This window comes from Bombus fervidus, chromosome 3 (assembly GCF_041682495.2).
Source record: "Bombus fervidus isolate BK054 chromosome 3, iyBomFerv1, whole genome shotgun sequence".
NCBI classification, from domain to species: Eukaryota; Metazoa; Arthropoda; class Insecta; order Hymenoptera; family Apidae; genus Bombus; species Bombus fervidus.
In genome coordinates, this window is record NC_091519.1 from 20,081,504 (window position 1) to 20,100,972 (window position 19,469).

Below are 19,469 nucleotides of genomic sequence, written 5' to 3' on the forward strand. Positions count from 1 at the left end.
ATCGAATCATCGCCAAATCAAGTTAACTGTACGTATTATTTATCGGGCCATGAACAGGCATAAACTATCGAAAATAGTGACCTGAATAAATTAGAAACGAGTGATAAAAAGCGCTTCGAGTATCGTTATAATTAAATCGCGATCAAGATAGAATGCGTTCGAACGAAACAATCGTGCTCCAGTACAAAGATCGTATTCGCATCGAAGGTCTCGCTTTTGCTAGTTTCGGCGAACGACAAAAGTCGGTTCGATACGGCCGTCTAAATTGTCGAAATCGCCAGACACGCTCCCTTTATCCCATTTAAAGCGTGAAACGGAACTTTACTTTTTCTTTCCTTCTTCCGTTCACCTTGCACCGTGATAATTTTAACGATAAAAAATATTATAATTGGCGAACGTACGTTTTCATAATCCACAGAATAATTAGAAAGCAAGGTTAGCTTCTTTTTCGTTACACCGGTTGTTAATTTTGTAGTTTCAACCGGACGATATAATAGTTGATAGAACGAGCCGCGGTTGTTGCCGTATCACGTTGTGAATCGAATTATATCCGCGAAAGTGTTCGCCCCGTCTTTTGATCGCGCTACTTTGTATCTCTTTTAAACAGAGTTCGAATTTCGAACGATTGAACGACGTTGCGCGTTGTTGGCCGTTCACGTTTCGGCGGCTCGATCGTGACGCGAAGGATACTGTCAGAACTGGAACTGTGGAGCTAGTACATCACCTTTTGCCCCCGATTTGACTTGATAATCGAGAGACGGACCGAGTGGACGCGTCTCGTCGGCCAATTATACGTATCTACCTACACGAACAGACCAGAATCCTGATCTCGCGCGCGCACCACACACACGGACGGACCAGCCATGGCTGCTTTAAATTTGACACGCACACAACACTGTGATCTCTAACGATTAATTGGTTCGAGCTGTTGGTAGTATTGGTGATGTAACTGTAGTTGTAATTAAATAAGTTCCATACATATTGAACGTTAACAAGCAAAGTGTGCTTTACAAAAGACCAGTACACGAATCAGAGACATATTGAGAAAGACATTAAGAAATATTCTTTGTCACAGTGCTATTAAAAATACTTGGATTCGCTGGAATTTCACCAAATCGTAGAAGAGACAATAGCGACGAGAAAAATGTTGAACAAACCTTTGAAATTGTTTTTCACGATAGCGTTAAAAAGGACGAAACGTGTAAATTTACTGGGAAAAGAAACGATAAATGATCAACGATTAATATTCAAGATCGTCGCTAGGATCGTTCCGTTTATCTTCGAAAAAAGCTAAACCAAATAAACGAACGCTATCGACAATTTCAAAATTGTAGCCTGATAATATGGCTGCTAACAATGTAGGCTGCGACAAACGATCAACGAACGTAGCGACGTAACGGCGGTACAACTGGAAACAAAATCGACGTGACAAGAATGATTCGTGTTTGTTTACCGGATAGCAGTCGATTATGGTCAGACCGTATTGAATTACATACAGTGTGGATTAAACTGGAAATTCCGATCTAATTGGATTAGCCTCTCTCGTCTCGCTTCTTTTCTTCATAGTCGCCTTGTCTATCTTCTTCTTCGTTGGCGATTCGCGACGCATTCTGCCTGCGTTTCTCGAGCGCGTTCGTCAATTCGATTCATCATTCTCAGACTACCTTGGAGCTCAATGGTCCTCGATGTTCGCCTTAGCCGTCTTCGCATCAAGTTTATACATATTTTACATAATGAAAAATATTTGGAAAATATTATAAAAGACGTATGTACGAACACCGAGTACTACCTACTGCCTATTACCTATTATCTACTATCACAGAGTATCGAGAAATACGTTTTCTTGCGTCGACAACTACAGCGTTTTTTTATATCGTTACGTACACAGAGTAAGGAAACGATAGTCGAAACTATAACGGATGGATAATAGACGTTGGATCAATTAGCACGAAATGTCAGAAAATTTGGGACCGTTTTCACGGTTAAACGAATCGTGCAACGATGGAACATGGAGAACTGTACCATTAGATTAGATGATACCCGAGAGAAAACACGAGAGAAAATACGATCGCGCCATGTACGGCGTAATTGCTGCTGCATATTTTGTAACTCGATTGTTGCGCGTTGCACGTGGCTCCCGCGAACGACTTAAAATAATATCTCCAGCTATTTATAAAACCGTAGCTGGTATTATCTCGGATCTCGTGGCGGTGCAATTACGGGGGGACCAACCGGTCCGCTTTGGAGCCAGTATAATAAATTAATAGCCTCGATGTAGACCGATTAATTCAGGCTGTTTCACCGCGAGCTGTGTGTAAACGTTGCCTTTCTGAAAGCTGGAAAAATGACGCGGGATAACTGGAAAAAAGAGTTTTTTTTTTTTTTTTTAAACGTGGAATCGAAGTATTTCTGGTGAAATTTCCAATCTATCGTGCCTTATACCTTCGCTCGTGTTTCGTGTTATTTTCGTGCGTATTTCTCCAATCTAGAAAAATGAATGTCCCAAACCTAACCCGATCTTGTTAAACGGCAATCGGTAGCGAACGAGAACGAAGATTCGGTCGAAGAGCAGTGGACAAGCTTATCAGACTCGTTACGGATTTCTCTTGCCAGTTAGGAGACTACGATCAAAGTTGGCGTGTATCGTGATTAGATGGTTGAACGAAGGGGAGGTCGGTCATCGAGAAAAGATCGCATAACATACGTTCGTATTTTCTCGTTGAATCTCTTAAGACAATGAATCAGAATTCCGCCTACTTAGTTTCGTAATGGAAAAACGTTAGACGTTAAACGTTTCTAGCGTAGAATGCTTTCTAGAAAAAACATTTACGATATAAATAGGTACGTATTCGGTCGTCGAGTGCACTCAATTACAGGAACAAAGGCGCAATCTCAAATACTACGTATCGTTCGTTTCACCCAACAGTGTAAAAATCGTGTAAAAATAATTGTCCATTATTCGTAAGTTATTGGTAAGCAACGAATTCGCAAGGGAACAGTTGCGTCGACGTCGTTAAGCCGGGACAGTGAGCAAGGCATCGGGGCTCGATCAACGTTGGAACATGGTCGGCCACACGCGGTCAATCGGGATCGCGGATGGCCGAGCTGCGCGCCTGTGCGCCGTGCAGCCACAGAGAAAAGATTCACCGTTATCCTGGCTCCTAGAAGAAGGAGCAAAAGGTCTGTAAGTGTGGCGCGGCGTGCCTCGAGCCTTCTATAGAGGTTACGAAGCGCACTCGCAATGCACTCTGCTGCATCCATGCGCGCGATATCGTTGACCACACCCACCTTCTCTCGCTCTCCGTCTCAGAACGGTGAGAGGAACGCCGGCAGGAGGACAGCTAGAGGAGAGAGAAACAGCTCGAGTTCTCAGGTATCGTGGCATCGATCGTGTGCATTTGCATCCACGATCCACAGTTGCTCCACTTGCCCGCGAAACGCTCGTCTGCATGGCGGAGAAAAATGTGACTCGAGCCGCACGATGCGGTTTCGTCCAGTTGTTTTCACGTTCTTTCGTTTCTACCGTTTGTGCTTTGTTTCATCGCGCGACGTACTTACCCGCTTCCTCCCTCCATGCATTTTTATCCTATATACATATATGTATATTTATAATATATCTATAAATGCAGATTTCACTGCTCGAAAACATCGCCGTTCCGTTACGTGCCGATACATACTCCTACTTCTATCGATTCCTTCGTCTCGATATCCAAGCTTTGCGAATCGCTTTGCTCGCAAATTATGTTCTCTAAATAAAATACACCACGTGTTGGAATTATTCGTTAGGGAGGATTCGATCGCGCGAGATATTCTTTGCTCCACAGAGATGCAGCAAGACTGGAAACTGCGAGTTGCGTGAAAGTGAAGAAAGATAGATAGATAGAGAGAGAGAGAGAGAGTGGTTTGCGAGCAGGAGGACAAAGTGGCGAGGACACGAATCGAATTCTATTAATATGGAACGCAACTACTATGTTTTGCAATTCATTTTCCTATAATATATCTTATCATTATAATCAGAGAGCAAAGTCGTCGTTACTTTGACGTTTCTTCGATTTGCAAATCGTAGAACGCACTTTTCGCTAGTTAGATAGAATAGCGGCGAACTCGCAGAGATTGCTCCGCAGGAAACGCCGTTAGGTCGTTCAGCATTTTCCAATGGCCATCGATCAATGGTAAAAGAAATGAAAGGACAAGGACGCATAGATTTCGCGATATAATCGTATAGATTTACGCGTACTATCGTAAATCGTGGTGAGAAAAACACGCCCATCCTTCCTCCTCGTGAAAGGATAAGGAGTGTATCCTAGCCGGAACGTTGGATCGGATAGGAACGTCGATCCTCCGATATCCTTGTTTCGACTCTTTTCGTTTATTACGTTATTACGTTTATAAGCGTCGTTTATTACGTTGTATTACAACTTGACGATTAACGAGTCGTTTTTAACCACCTCGGAACTGTTTCGTTCTCGCTAGTAGACCGTACGAAAGGCGCCAGGACGTTCTATATATGAAACTGCGACGAAACACGCAATCGCGTTTTCTTTCTGCTCGATGTGTGAAACGTGCGCGTCGAAATGCTAGAGCCGTGGTAAAGTTTATCCTTCGCTTGCAAAACAACTATTTACGGTCGACTATTGGCGAGAAAGTTCCGGCGATTCGCGCGAAATGCATATGTAGATAACGTCGATCGCCATTCCTATCCGTTTAACTTTCTAAAACGAAGGGCGACGACGAAGGAAAACTATGTATATAACACAAGCCTTGTATTTTTCTTCTTTTTCTTCTCTGCTCCTCCTCTTATTCACACTTTCAGAGATTCTCTTATAGAGCTTCTCTTTCGTTGGTTCGCCTCGCTTTTTCGGAAGCTCGTTTCCCGTAACTTGACCCAAGACGCCAAGTATTACGATACAAATCTCGCAATACAAATGTACGCGTGTTACGTATTTGTTTATCGAACCGCGTTCGAAATTCCCTCGGTGATAAAGAAATTCGCTGACATTCTCACGTTCATGCTTTTAGATTCTAGATTCTAGATTCTAGATTCCAGATTCTCGATTCTAGATCGTTGCGTAACATCGTGTTATATTGGTCGTCAAAGACGGAACAGCTTCGACCAGTGAATGGCGGAAAACATATACACTTTCAGCTCTCCTAGCTCTCCGATTCAAACTCGCTGTTTCGTACTTGAACTTTGGCGATCTCGCATTGAACTCTATAGTTTTTGTAAATTTATTTCGCGAAATTATTTATCGACGAACAAACACATTGAAACGTCGACTTTACGTCGATTGCGCGTCGATTGAAATTTATTGATTTTCTATTAGATGAATAGAATTGTTAATAGAAATCTGTATAGAGCGACTAGCGACAATCGGAAAGGTGGCAACCTCCCACGACGACCAACTCGTGTTCCAGAATTCGTCGAGATTGCTCGTGAGATCGCACTCTCAAACTTTTCCCACTGTCTGATGCACTCTTTTCCGCGATACAGCTAAATATTTCCTATGCTATCGCGGCGCCTTCTTATTTCGTGGCTGAGCGTGATTCGTGCGGCCGCGAGCGTGACTCCCTGTTTATCGAAACGAAGCGGGCATTTTGTCGGGATACCCGGCGACTGTACGTCCAATACGCCATAGATATATTATCGATAAGTCGACGGCATTCGCGCGTGGGAGATGGCCGCGGTGCGGGTAACACACGCGGGTCTGCCACGCCCCGAACAATTACCAAGAAGTCGAGGCGGTAAATCAGTCGTCGGACTATGAAACTATGAGATCGGGACGCGTATTATCCCAGGAAAGCCGATTCCACGTGGAAATCCTCCATTTGCTCGGATGCCCCGCGCCGCGTTCAATCGCTTCCACGCGATTCTTTCCTATCAGTCGGTTGCCCTTTTCGAAATTTCCCAAATGATAAATAATAGACACCGCGATTTATTATCCATCTTACGTGAAATTTATATGGAAACAGATGAAAGCTATTATTTCGCTTTCGATAACAATTTCTAACGTAGATTTATGACAGCAGGTTTACAAGGAATCATCAGGTTCAACCGAATCTTCAAACACGACTAAAAGCTTGCGATATCGTGACGAGCGTAGTCTCGAATCGAATCGATTCAAGAAAACAAATAGAAAACGAAACTTTCCTTTTTATTTAAAATTCTCTTATCACGCGTTTCGAAACACTTTTCTACCGAAAAACGAAGCTAGAAATATGAAATTGTACGTGTCGATAATTTCGTTGCCAAATAAACAGCAACGACTCATATATACGATCGAAAAACTGCGTCTCGTAAAAACACGCTAAATTAAAAAAACAAATTCGACCCCTAAAAAACTGTTCAATCAGTTAATTCGAAGGACTAAAAGGCGAACGACTCGGAGAGAAGAGAACTCGTGCAGCTTCCCAGGACCGACAAGATGGTGGTGGGCGCGAGCAGCCAGCGGAGATAGCGTATCAGGAGCCGGCGACGGTGAAAAACGCCTGAGCACCGTGCACCGCGCGTTGCGCACCGAGCACCGAGCATCGAGCATCGAGCATCGAACACTCGAGCAGCGACGGTGTTGTGACCTGGGTGTGGCGCGGCCGCCGCGACTCGCGGAGATCTCTCGCATATGTGTAACCGTTGGAACGGCCCGCGAGAACGCTCTCCTCTCCCCTTCGTGTGTCCGGGAGTGTGGAGTGTGGAACCGAGTGGCGAAAGCATAGGCTATGCCCCTTATATCCATGAGAAATACGGATAGACGTTGTGCAATCACCTTGTACGCCTGTGCTTTCTTTTTTCTCAGCCAAAACGTTTCGGTGAACTGTACGCGTCTGTGTGTATATTATGCACACGATTAATACACGGTACTATTTATAACGGGTAAACGCGTAACCAAGTTTCACGCGTACGCAAAGGCAAACGGGATATTACGAGCGGTAATTAAAAACCGTTCCGTCGAAAACGCTCGATCCAACGCCGATTATTTCTATTCTTTCACGCGTCTAATCGATCGTTGCTCTTATTTACGATTTACCAGAGATCGCGTGAACATCCTGTGTCGCATTGGTTAGGCGGTTGGGAACGCGGCTTTTTCGTTTCGATGCAGGCTGTGGGAAGGCATCTTCGTTTGCATCTTTCTCGGTTTTCGAGAAAATAGATCTGTAAAGGTGTCGGAATAGCCAGTAAAACCTCTACGACTACATACAGTCGTTTCACCAAAGATCATTCTTTTCTCCTACCAATCCTACTTATCGATTCCTTCGTTACTTCCAAACTTTCTTACTTTACTAAAAAGAAAAAAGAAAAGCCGTTATACTCGACGATTTAAAAATCTCCCTCTCACTCGTCCATTTGTTTCACTTTCTTTCTTTTCGTACTCTCCTCAAAGCCAATAAATCCTCGATAAGAAGAAGACGGCCTTCCGATTTTCTCGTTCATCGTAGTCGGTTTCTTCTTTCTTTGGATCTTTGGTGGAAAAAGGTCGATCTTCTCGTTTACTTTCGACCGTTGGGCGTTCGTGGTAGCCGGCTCGTCGGCTTCCTGGCGAGAGACGGCACATTTTTAACGAATATTACGCACGCACGCACGCGATATCCTGTTCGACGTCCGAATCGCTTGCGATCGCTCGCGTTGAACGTTTGTGATCGCGGTCGCGATCGATAATTCATCGTTGGCCAAAGAATTCTGCTCGATCCTCGTACGATACATATACATACACACATACACCATCCTTTCGCTAATTGCGCACCTTTTTCTTATTTTCCGCTTTCTTTTCTTTATTTTTTTTTTTCTCTGTTTTCGCTTTTTACGCGCTGGTAAATTGCAAATTGTCTCGAATTTCGTTCATAACTAGCCGTAAATCGAACGGGCAAAGTCGAATATATCGTTTGCGTAGCAATGGTAAATAGTGAAATTGCAGGCTTAAATTAAATGTTGCGTAGTGGGCGTCGCGCAACAGCGCTTAATGTAACATTATAAGTTGGTTTTGCAAACGATATGCCTGACACGCCTGGCGTCCCTCGCCACTCGAACCAACAAGTCACGACGAATACGTTCGAAGATTTCTTCCGTTCGATCTTCATTTTGGAGATATAGTACAAGATCGGACAAATTGAAAATACTGTTCAACCCGACGTGTCCGTCGTGTATCAATTGCCGTCAAAATTTTGCAAGCTGCACGCATTATGAAACGAACGTACGAGGAACGCGCGTTTCTCGCGTCTTCCGCTGCGTCCCGCGGTTAGCGCGAACCGGAAAAACCACGATTCAGAGAGGGCAGTTTTCTTCGGCCGCGTCCTTTCCCGTCACGCAACTGGGTCGACCAATTACCAGCGATTAATCGAGTCGACCGGCGGAAAAAACGCGAGCTAAGGAACCCGTCTTTGATGGCGGACCTCCGTCTTGGGAATCGCGAGATAGCTTCGCGGGTTTCGTTTTACGTCGACTAGTTCTCCACCTTATTCAGAGTTTCAGGAAGTTTAAAGACGCGGCACGCAGAACGGATAAGAAACAAATATAATTAATCATTCTCATCGGCTACGTAATATCGAGCAGTAACGATAGACGTTTGTCCTAGTTTATATTTCTTCCTTTTTTCGCCCGATATTTTGAAACTTTGAAAATTGTATTGCATGTAAAATCTATCGTATAAAAACCGTTCAAGGCGTTGCATCTCGATATCTCCGTAAGCGAACCATAAAACAACCTAATAAATATATCTCGTCGATTCCCAATTCGTCTTACGAACGCGACTACCATTCCGAGCATCGACCATTACCACCTACGATTTTCGATTTAAATTTTTCACACAGCGGTGTAAGCTCCAGGACGCTTCTCGCCATCGTTCATAATCGTTTTCGCGATTACGACCGCCAGGAATCGGCAGTGATCGCTGATCAGAGAGAAGCGCGCCGTTCCGTTCCGTTCTAAGAAAAGCATTTCGTATCCTATAGCGTCGCGTCGCGTCGCAGCGGTCGCAGCCAATCAACAGCGAGAATTCAACAGAGAATTTCAACCACGTTGGCAGAAACGCAATCAGCTTTACGAGCGCCTCGGGTTTCCGGATTTTTTCTATCCCTTCCGGCGAATCGTACTTGATTCCGCCCCGCCTTCTCCTATCCACGAATTTACAGTTATCCGTGAGATGTACGCGTCAGGGTGGGGTACTCGTTCTCCTGCTTCTTTCTCTTCTCCCGCAAGTCTGACACTCTTCCGAACCAGAGTTTTCTGATTCCTGCAGATTTTTCTTCGAAGGCGAAAAAACAAAAAAAAAGAAGCAAGAGGAAAGGCGCGGTTCGAAGAGACGTCCGAGTCATCGGATTTTCGTCGTCGATCTCTCGCGTGAAATTAGCCGTTTATACGACCGTTAGCTCGGCCTCGGCCAACGTCGGTCGTATCAGCGTGTCTAGATCCCACGTGTACGTACGATGCAAGCTTGCGTCAGAATAGGAGAAACAGAGATTCTTAGGGAAAATGTTGGGGAGAGGATTTACGGTTAACTTTGCCGGATATACGACAGACTGGAGGGCGTGTTTTCATAGAAAAAGAGGTACGGGTAACGCCGTCATTTTCCTCCGCGATACTCTACGCGTGGTACATCTGTGTAGGCGTCGGCGTCGCGTTCCGATGCGCCAGGCATCAGGCAAATAGTAAACGAAAAACGCGAATGCGTATAGGTTGCGCGTACTCTCGTAGCTTGCTTTCCACCGTTTCTTCTACAGTTATTCCGCAAAATTTCTTAGATATGTACGAACGAAAAAGGAATTCCAAAACAATTACCACAGCAGCACCATCCGAGATTGCGATTCGAAGGAAAATTTATTACAGCACGTTCCGTTCGCTCAACCTTAACCAAGTCTTCCGACGAGGAAACAGCTATCCTCGCGCATCTTCTTCTCTCATTCTCTTGATGAGATATTCGACGAGATCTTCTTTTCGTTCGATTCGGTGAATAACAACGCAGTCACCGGCGGCGATTCACCCGCCCTACGACTCGTCGTTACGTCGCGTCGCCCGCGTTAACGTCATCGCCGAGGACGATCGAAGCGGACAGCTCTCCTTCTCCCTCCCTACCTCCCTCCCTTTCTCTCTCTCTCTCTCTCTCTCTCTCTCTCTCTCTCTCTCTCGTTCAGGTAGCTGAGAGATTGCCGCAGTCGCGACCGTTAATCGCGAAAATCATCTGGCCTCTCGCAGGTGCTCGCCGTCTCTCGCTTCTTTTCTTCCGTGCAACTCAACCTTCGACCCTAAGATGCTTGCCAGGCCAGCCACTCCGATCACTCGAAACTCGAAACACTCGTCTTATTATATCTACTCACCGTCGTTACGGCTGCCTTCGTTGGCAGAGACACGGTTTCTGCTCGAGTTACGTCGATCGAGAATTCGAGAGACGAAAGGGAAACGCGACCAGCAACACAGCGCTTGATCGTTCGAGAAAACAAACCTTCGTACACGTTCCGTCGTAAGTAATAGAAATGGGTTGAGCGACTACTCGCCGAAATTTCTTTTTATTTGACGCGCGACGATAAAAATACTAAAACGATGCATTTTTCGTCTATGGAAAAAAAATTCAGGCCTAACCTAGATTTTCTCTCCATAAAATAACGTTATATTCTGCGATGTTAAATAGCCGGAGCGTCCTAAACAAAATTCCCGTATCTTTCCTGTCGACTTGCCTTTATTTTCTCTCAAACGTTATTTATCTCGTTAAAATCTTCGGAGGAACATTGGAGAAACGCGAAAAATTCTTGTGAATTTTCGCAAACGAGGCAAGGAACGAGGTTGATTGGAACCGAGAGAAGAATTTCTCTTTAACGCGTGGATTCCGTGACGCGGGCTCTCTTCCATAATTAAACCAAACATGGATCAGGTTTGTTCTCGAGCCAAGTCGCCAGACCGTCGTGCCATCGTCCAAGGCAGTCGTTCGTCGCGTTTTCAACCTTTCCACCATTTTGTCGATTATTCGCCCAAACGTGAACGTCCGAACGACTTTGCTCTTGCCGTCTGCTCTCGGTACGGATCGACAAGAGGCGAGGATCTTCAAAGGATTCCGCGACCGCACGGTAATGCCAACGATGTGTTTTATGGGCGTCGTCGATATCGCCAGTATCGCAGGTACAAGTCCATATCTCGAGCAACAGCAAATTGCCTTTGCTTTTCTCCTCTTTCTCTCTCTCTCTCTCTCTCTTTCTCCGAAAACACCTACGCATTCTACATCTGCCAAATATACCAGTGTCGCTGATTTTTACGATATCAACTGTATCGTTTGAAACATCGTCTTTTAGCGTACTCTCGTTAATTCACATTCTAAAATCTATGATACGATTACAAAATACCCGTGTAACGTAATAATCGTGGAAACGCGCTTGCTTCGACGTTGTGCGATCCAAGGCATCGATGAGTTTTCGTCTCGTATCACGGATTGCCAATAACAATGGCTTTCAATGCGCATTAACGTCACAACCATCAAGTCCATTAGCCGAATGCGAAGCGGCATCTTTGAAGCTGCTGTTTGTTCGCTTCCTCGATGCTCATAATCAACCGATACCAGGCTCGGTACAGCGATACATATTCAGCGTGACTCGGAACACGGTCTGCTAATACATACATACATGCATGTATGTAGGTAGGAAGCAGAGGAACGAAGCAACGCGCATTTAAATTAGAAAATCATCGATAGCTCGTTGGAAAAGGATTCGCGAGCCATTTCGTAGCGATATTCGATGGTGGTAAAAGGTAAAAGCGTTTCGCGTAGGACGCGGACGCACGCTCGATGGGTGGTGGCGGCCGTTGTTGATTAATAACGTGCACGATGCACTTTGTTACCTCACGCATCGATTACGTCCCACGTGGAATTCGCGCACCATCGAAGACGACTGTTGACGATATTACGTATAACGTATACGACATCGAGATCCAGTTGCACGAATCCTCTGTCACGTAGGTGAACGACTAAAGCAAGCGCGCGACGTGCAATATGTACTCGGGTAACTAGGTTGATTCGGCTTAAAATACCAGTTTTCTCCTCGTTGTTTTGGGAAACAAGTTGGAAATAACGAAAGCTTCGTTCATCATATCTGACATATTTGTCGGAGAAGATCTTATTCTGCAGATTATTCGTTGCATCGTACAGTTGGTTAATTTGCCTTTTTCGCTACGGTTTATAAAGCGAACATTCTATTTCTGGACATGTCCAAGTAAAATCTATCATATAGAAAAGTATCCGATCGATGATCGACAATTTTACAAGCGATCGTTTATTAAAAGTTCTTCCTCCCTCTAATTCCAAGCGAATCCGAAATCTAAGCGAATAGGATAAAATCAGCCGAGCTGAACTATACGCTGTTAAGACGGTAGACACTTTCGTGTCCGTAGTAGGTTCGTATTCGCGTTCGTTAAGCGTTCGTTCGAAGCTAAACGTAAAAGCGTATAGATGCAGAAGGAAAAAGGACGGAAGAGAAGGACGAAGAGAGGCGAGAGCCGCTCTCGATGCCGAACGAAAGGATCGGAAGAGGATGGATCGTGGATAGTGGATCCGCGAGCCGTGTGTTGGGTTTCGCATAGTTTATCAATGCGCGTAGGCTGGTTCGAGAACAGCGGCCCGGCACGGCGCGACGCGGCGAGGCAATAGATTACAATTATCCGAACACGCCTGGCTAAACGTGGGAGTTGCCAGCACGGACACGAACGACCGCGAACGGCGCGGATCCGATTCTCGCCTTCTCTGCTTCTCGCCAAACCCAAATCGCATTCGACCAATTCTATCGTCGTTGCACGCCTTTCCCCCTTTTCAGTCGGACGAACAAACGAACGAACGAACGAACGAACGAACGATGGAAAATTGGTGCGACGCGACCACATCGTGCTTCGCATTCTTTCGTCGTTCCTCGCTTTTCACTTTCAACAGTTTATTCTCTTCGAGTCTTTAAATTCTTGTTCCGTTACAAGACTGGCCACAGCTGGTGGAACATGGGTGCGAAAAGTACGGAGAAAAATACAAGTTCTTTGAAACAAGATTAAAACAAAGAAACGCGGTGCGATACGAGAATGTCCCAAGAAGAAAAATCAGTGCACGCTGCTTAATGATTGGTGATGCGCGTAAATTCGTTGCCTACTTGTATTAGTACTAAAGATTCGAGAGGAAACGACGAGGATATGCCACCGTGTGTACAGCGTACGTGCGTTCACAGCTGAATTAGCCGCATCATTGTCCGAATGGGAAAACAGACAGAGAAATATTAATGCGAATACGATAAAAATCCGTGCGTCATCCGGTTGACGAACGGCAGCGACGTTTCCGCGAACGACCGATGGAATTTACAACGTCGTGTTCGTATTCAACGTGCTATAATCATATAGCCTTTTTTTATTTCTACAATACGAATATACATATGTATATACATACTTTACTTTACTTTGACGACACAAGATGATAAATTTACATCTAACTATGGATTAGACACGCGTATTTCAGAAATCTTGCTGATCTTTGCTAATCTTTAACGGCCATTCATCGGACAGTGGCAAATTTTTATATCCTTTTGTTTTTCAATAAACCGAAAACGTTGCGTATATATGGCGAAAATAGATTCGTTCGCAGCAGCGATTCTGATCGGTTTTGTCTGACGAAGCGTTTGCGCTCCGTTCGATCGAATCCTTGTAACGCGGAAGGCCAAGCATCTCGAACGATAACTTTCTCCCATTGAGAAGTCATCGCTAGTCAGCCGTATACGGCCAAAGAATTTCTCGATAGTCGCGCTTGCGATTCGTTACTCAATTGCCTCGCTTATTCTTCTAAATGAATTCTGTGCCAATTAAGCGGCCAGACCGTTTGGATCGCGTCTGAAATCAGCGGAAATTGTATTACAGTAGACGTCGTCAACTTTCTTTCTTCTACTATACAGACTTCCTTTATAAAAGATATCAAAAGATCATCGGGAAGAGATATCAAGAAAGATATCAAGATTATCAGAAGATTTCGTACCTTTTGCATTTTGCTTTGACGTTTCGTTCCAATCGGTTGGTTTAAATATTTTTATTCAATTACGTTAGAACGCAAAAGGGAATCTTCGATGGTTAAAGCTAAGTCGACGTTAAACCTGAAGAAAATCGAATGACATGGCTGAATTATTCGTTGTTAAAACTTGTTAATCGTCGGTCAGTTGTTATTACTGTCGATAATTGACACGATTATCGACATCATCGGCGTTAGACGGCGGATAAGAAGGCGAGAGGAAAAAAGCGTAAAGAGTCGATCGATCATAGACGCAATTAGCGGTGGACGTTTATCTGGTTGATCCGGGTTCGGTGCCCCTTCTCGATTGCCGCGTCTAATCGAAGATGTATCGAAGGTAAAATCGAAAGGCTGATCCTGCCTGTCTTACGACTCGGTTCGCCTGCTCCACGATATTCGTAATTTCGCGAGTCGCGCTCCATTCGTGTAAGCCCGCAGCTTACAAGCCGATCCGTCTCCACTCTCCTTCCTTATACTCTGATAATACGCTTGTGATAACCGAAAAATTTGATAAAAGTTCGTATCTTATACAGAGATATTATATCTAATTTAGTTGGTATCGGAAGAATAATTTCGTTTACCGTTTTTTCAGGTTTCACCGGTACCCAGTGCGAGATCGACATCGACGAGTGCGCGGCAAAGCCATGCCTGAACAGAGGCGTCTGCACCGACCTGATCAATTCCTTTAAATGCAACTGTGCCAACGGATTTGCTGGTTCTCACTGTCAAATCAATATAGACGACTGCGCCTCGTCACCGTGCAAGAACGGCGGTATCTGTCAGGATTCTATAGCCAAGTACACGTGCGACTGCCCGCCAGGATTCACCGGAGCATCCTGCGAAACGAACATCAACGACTGCCAATCCAATCCTTGTCACAGCGGCACTTGCATCGATGGCGAGAACAGCTTCAGCTGCAATTGCTTCCCAGGATTCACCGGCAAACTGTGTCAGACGCAGATCGACGAGTGCGAGAGCAATCCTTGCCAATTTGGAGGAAGGTGCGAAGACCGTATTAATGGTTACCAATGTATTTGTAGACCTGGCACGTCTGGAACAAACTGCGAGGTGAACGTGAACGAATGTTATAGCAATCCATGTAGAAACGGAGCCAAGTGTATCGACGGGATCAATAGGTGAGCCCATGGTTCGTTAGTTATGGGGATCGTTTATCGGGTGTTGGCGGCTTACCGCGATCAAATCAATTTGAAACGCACGATTCTACGTTTTGCCCATTTTAACCGCAACTTTAATACAACGTTCGCAACTTTTGTTTTAGCGATGCGTTAATTATTCCCTACTTTTAATTTCGATAGGCGATGCACCTTTTACAGCGAATTATCGTTTAAAAGTATCTTATCCTCGCGAAACGTGTCGACGTTGCGTGTTTCGGAATTTGTAGCGATATAAACGATGGACGGTAAGAGTTAATCGTATCCTCAGTGGACACGGTACGTTTTCTTTCAGATACTCGTGCGAGTGCGAGCCAGGATTCACCGGTCAACACTGTGAAACGGATATCAACGAGTGCGCCAGTAATCCCTGCGCCAACGGCGGACGGTGCATAGATTTGATAAATGGCTTCCGGTGCGATTGTCCTCGCGGTTACTACGACGCTAGATGTTTAAGCGACGTGGACGAATGCGCCAGCAATCCTTGCGTGAACGGTGGCACTTGCGAGGACGGTGTCAACCAGTTTATCTGCCACTGTTTGCCCGGTTATGGAGGCAAGAGATGCGAGGCGGACATCGACGAATGCGGCTCGAATCCTTGTCAACACGGTGGCACTTGCAACGACCATCTGAACGGATACAGCTGCAAGTGCCTAGCTGGATACGCTGGTACCAATTGCGAGACAAATATCGACGATTGCGCGGACAATCCTTGCCAGAACGGCGGTTCTTGCATCGACCTTGTCAACGATTATAAATGCGTTTGCGAATTGCCACACACGGGGAGGAACTGCGAGGACAAGCTAGATCCTTGTTCACCTAACAAGTACGAATTTCACTCTTTCGCTTTACTAAATTTTCCCACCTTCTTTTCTTCAAACGACACGAGATTCTTCTTCGCATAACGGAGGACCTCCAAAACTATCCTTTGAAATTGAAGAGTACAGTACGAAAGCGATTTTTCAAGAAATAACTGGTATAAAAGTGTAGAGTCGAACGATTATCCGATATTTGAAAAAAAAAAAAAAAAAAAAAAAAAGAAAGAAAAAGAAAAAAGTTTTATAATCTATTATCCTCTTATCGTTATAACGTATCACCTGTTGTCTTTGATTTCGAATCACAGATGTCTTCATGGCGCCAAGTGTTCACCATCCTCGAATTTCCTCGATTTCGCCTGCACTTGCACGGTCGGTTACACTGGCAGACTCTGCGACGAGGACGTCGACGAGTGTGTAATGACATCTCCATGCAGAAACGGTGCTACCTGCAGAAACACCAATGGCTCGTACCAGTGCCTTTGTGCAAAGGGCTACGAAGGTCGGGATTGTATCATTAACACCGATGACTGCGCTTCCTGTAAGTATCAAGCATTAACATTATATCGTTACATAGGTTATAGCGTTACATATTTATAATACTATATATAATGTGTACAAGTATATATTTATAATAGCATGTATATTAATCGTTCGAGTAGGCGCAAACAATCTAATGTAAGCAATGTCAATTTATCATTTTCAGTTCCCTGTCAGAATGGCGGCACTTGCTTGGACGGTATCGGCGACTATACCTGTCTCTGCGTAGATGGTTTCAGTGGCAAACACTGCGAGATCGATGTAGACGAATGTTTGTCACAACCATGTCAAAACGGTGCAATCTGCAAAGAATACGTAAACTCGTACACTTGTCAATGTCAACTCGGATTCTCCGGTATAAATTGTCAAACCAACGACGAAGATTGCACCGACAGTAGCTGCATGAATGGCGGTAAATGTATCGACGGCATCAACAACTATACCTGTGTCTGCAAACCTGGCTACACCGGTTCAAACTGCCAGTATCGTATCAACGAATGCGACAGTTTGCCCTGTCTGAATGGAGCCACCTGTCACGACCACGTTCAGTATTACACTTGCCACTGCCCTTACGGATATACCGGAGCCAGATGCGATCAGTATGTCGATTGGTGTGCGGATAATCCTTGCGAGAACCAGGCTACCTGCGTCCAGCACAAAAATAAGTACCAATGTAATTGTTCTCCTGGCTGGACCGGTAAAGTCTGTGACGTCGAGATGGTTTCTTGCAAAGACGCGGCTATAAGGAAAGGAGTGCCGGAGAAAAACCTGTGTAATAACGGTACTTGCGAGGACATAGGTAATAGCCACCGTTGTCACTGTCTAGAAGGATACACGGGTTCTTATTGTCAAGAAGAAGTGAACGAGTGTGACTCTGCCCCGTGTCAAAACGGCGCTACTTGCAAGGATCTCGTCGGATCTTATCAGTGTCAGTGTACGAAAGGTTTCCAAGGGCAGAATTGCGAGCTTAACGTGGACGATTGCAGGCCTAATCCTTGCCAGAACGGCGGCACGTGTCACGATCTGATCAGTAACTTCAGTTGCTCCTGTCCTCCTGGTACTTTAGGCTTCATATGCGAGCTGAACGTGGACGACTGTGCTGTCGGCACGTGCCACAACAACGGTACCTGTACCGACAAAGTCGGCGGATTCGAGTGCAAATGTCCTCCAGGCTTCGTGGGACCTAGATGCGAGGGCGATATCAACGAGTGCTTGTCCAATCCTTGTTCTTCGCCAGGGACTCAGGATTGTGTGCAATTAGTCAACAACTATCACTGCAACTGCAAACCTGGCTACATGGGACGCCACTGCGAGGTGAAAGTGAACTTCTGCGACAGCTCACCGTGTCAAAACGGTGGCGTTTGCACCGCGAAGCAAGCTGGACACACTTGTCTCTGCCCTAGCGACTATTACGGAAACAATTGCGAATTCGCCGGCTCCTATTGCGACAGAGAGCCTTGCTTGAACGGCGGTACTTGCAGAGTGGCCGAAACGGACGTTGGATACAGATGTTACTGTCCACCTGGAACGACCGGAACACACTGCGAGATAGACGCCAGAGACGAATGCGCCAGCAATCCGTGCCAACAATCCAATGCCGTTTGCAAAAATCTCCTTGGCGATTACGCTTGCGATTGCCCACCCAAGTGGACCGGTAAGAACTGCGAAATTTACGATCCTAACTACGGAGGAGGTATCTTTGGCAGTCCGAGCTCCAACATCCCGAAAACCATGAACGCTTATGATCTTGATTTGGAATTGGAGAGAAAAAAATGCGTTGAGAACAGATGCGAGGAGAAGTCTGGTAACCACCATTGTGACGAGGAATGTAACAAATACGCTTGCAACTTCGACGGAAATGATTGTTCCTTGGGTATTAATCCGTGGCGTAATTGCACTGCTCCTATCAACTGTTGGGACGTTTTCATGAACGACGTTTGCGACGAGGTTTGCAACAATGCCCAGTGTTTGTTCGATGGAAGGGACTGCGAAAGGAAATTGGCACCGTGCAAGTAAGTATTACAATATCGTTCGGATACGTGTACGCGTACATCTGTCTTATCGTAATAATAATCGTAATGATAATCTTGTTCGATCCCCTTTCTCGTTTCCACAGTCCTATCTATGACGCTTACTGTCGCAAACACTACGCCAACGGGCACTGCGATTACGGCTGCAACAACGAGGAATGTAATTGGGACGGTCTGGATTGTGACAGGGAACCGCCATCATTGGCAGAAGGTGTGATTTCAGTAGTGGTAAGGATGGACATGCAGACATTCCGCTCCAACGTGGTCGCATTTCTCAGAGACATCGGCCACGAATTAAGAACCACTTTAAGGGTAAAGCTAGACGAACTCGGCAACGAGATGATATATCCCTGGAAGAGAGAAAGAGACGCCGGTTTGCGCACCAACTTCTTTGGTCGACCGACCACCATCTACACCAACACGCAAAATGGTGTAATCGCCTATTTGGAGATCGACAACAGAAAATGTACCGTTACTCAAGGAGCAGTTTGTTTCCCATCAGCCAACGAAGCGGCAGAATATCTGGCTGCCACCGCGTCCAAACACTCCTTATCTCGCAACTTCCCGATCGAACAAGTCCGAGGAGTCGTGGGGCCACAGGGTCCAGAGTACCCGGAGGCTCCAACCAACTACAAGTACGTTTTCATCGGTGTCGTGATCGTGGCGGTTGGAGGATTGTTGGTCGGTGTGCTGGTCACGGCGCAAAGGAAACGAGCGGTGGGTGTCACTTGGTTCCCAGAAGGTTTTTTACGCACCAACAGTGGAAGCGGACAGCGTCGTAGATCGAGAAGACGAGGACCAGATGGTCAAGAAATGAGAAACTTGAACAAACAACCGTCGGTGAATTGCATGGATCTTGATGTAGGGAATGGACGAGCGCAACAATGGTCGGACGACGAGTCAGATTTACCACCT

General features: G+C 45.5%; 1 protein-coding gene across 2 annotated transcripts in view; it reads left to right on the forward strand.

Moving 5' to 3' along the window:
- The window catches only part of N (neurogenic locus Notch protein), a 182,219-nt gene that overhangs the window by 159,573 nt on the left and 3,177 nt on the right, over window positions 1–19,469 (forward strand). For both annotated transcript variants that reach the window (XM_072000845.2, XM_072000846.2), the window contains 5 exons: window positions 14,590–15,133; window positions 15,465–15,995; window positions 16,293–16,525; window positions 16,691–18,536; window positions 18,641–19,469. The exon at window positions 18,641–19,469 is cut by the window's right edge and continues 955 nt beyond it. In XM_072000845.2, coding sequence (XP_071856946.1) covers window positions 14,590–15,133; window positions 15,465–15,995; window positions 16,293–16,525; window positions 16,691–18,536; window positions 18,641–19,469 — 3,983 coding nt within the window. The remainder of the gene's footprint in view (window positions 1–14,589; window positions 15,134–15,464; window positions 15,996–16,292; window positions 16,526–16,690; window positions 18,537–18,640) is intronic.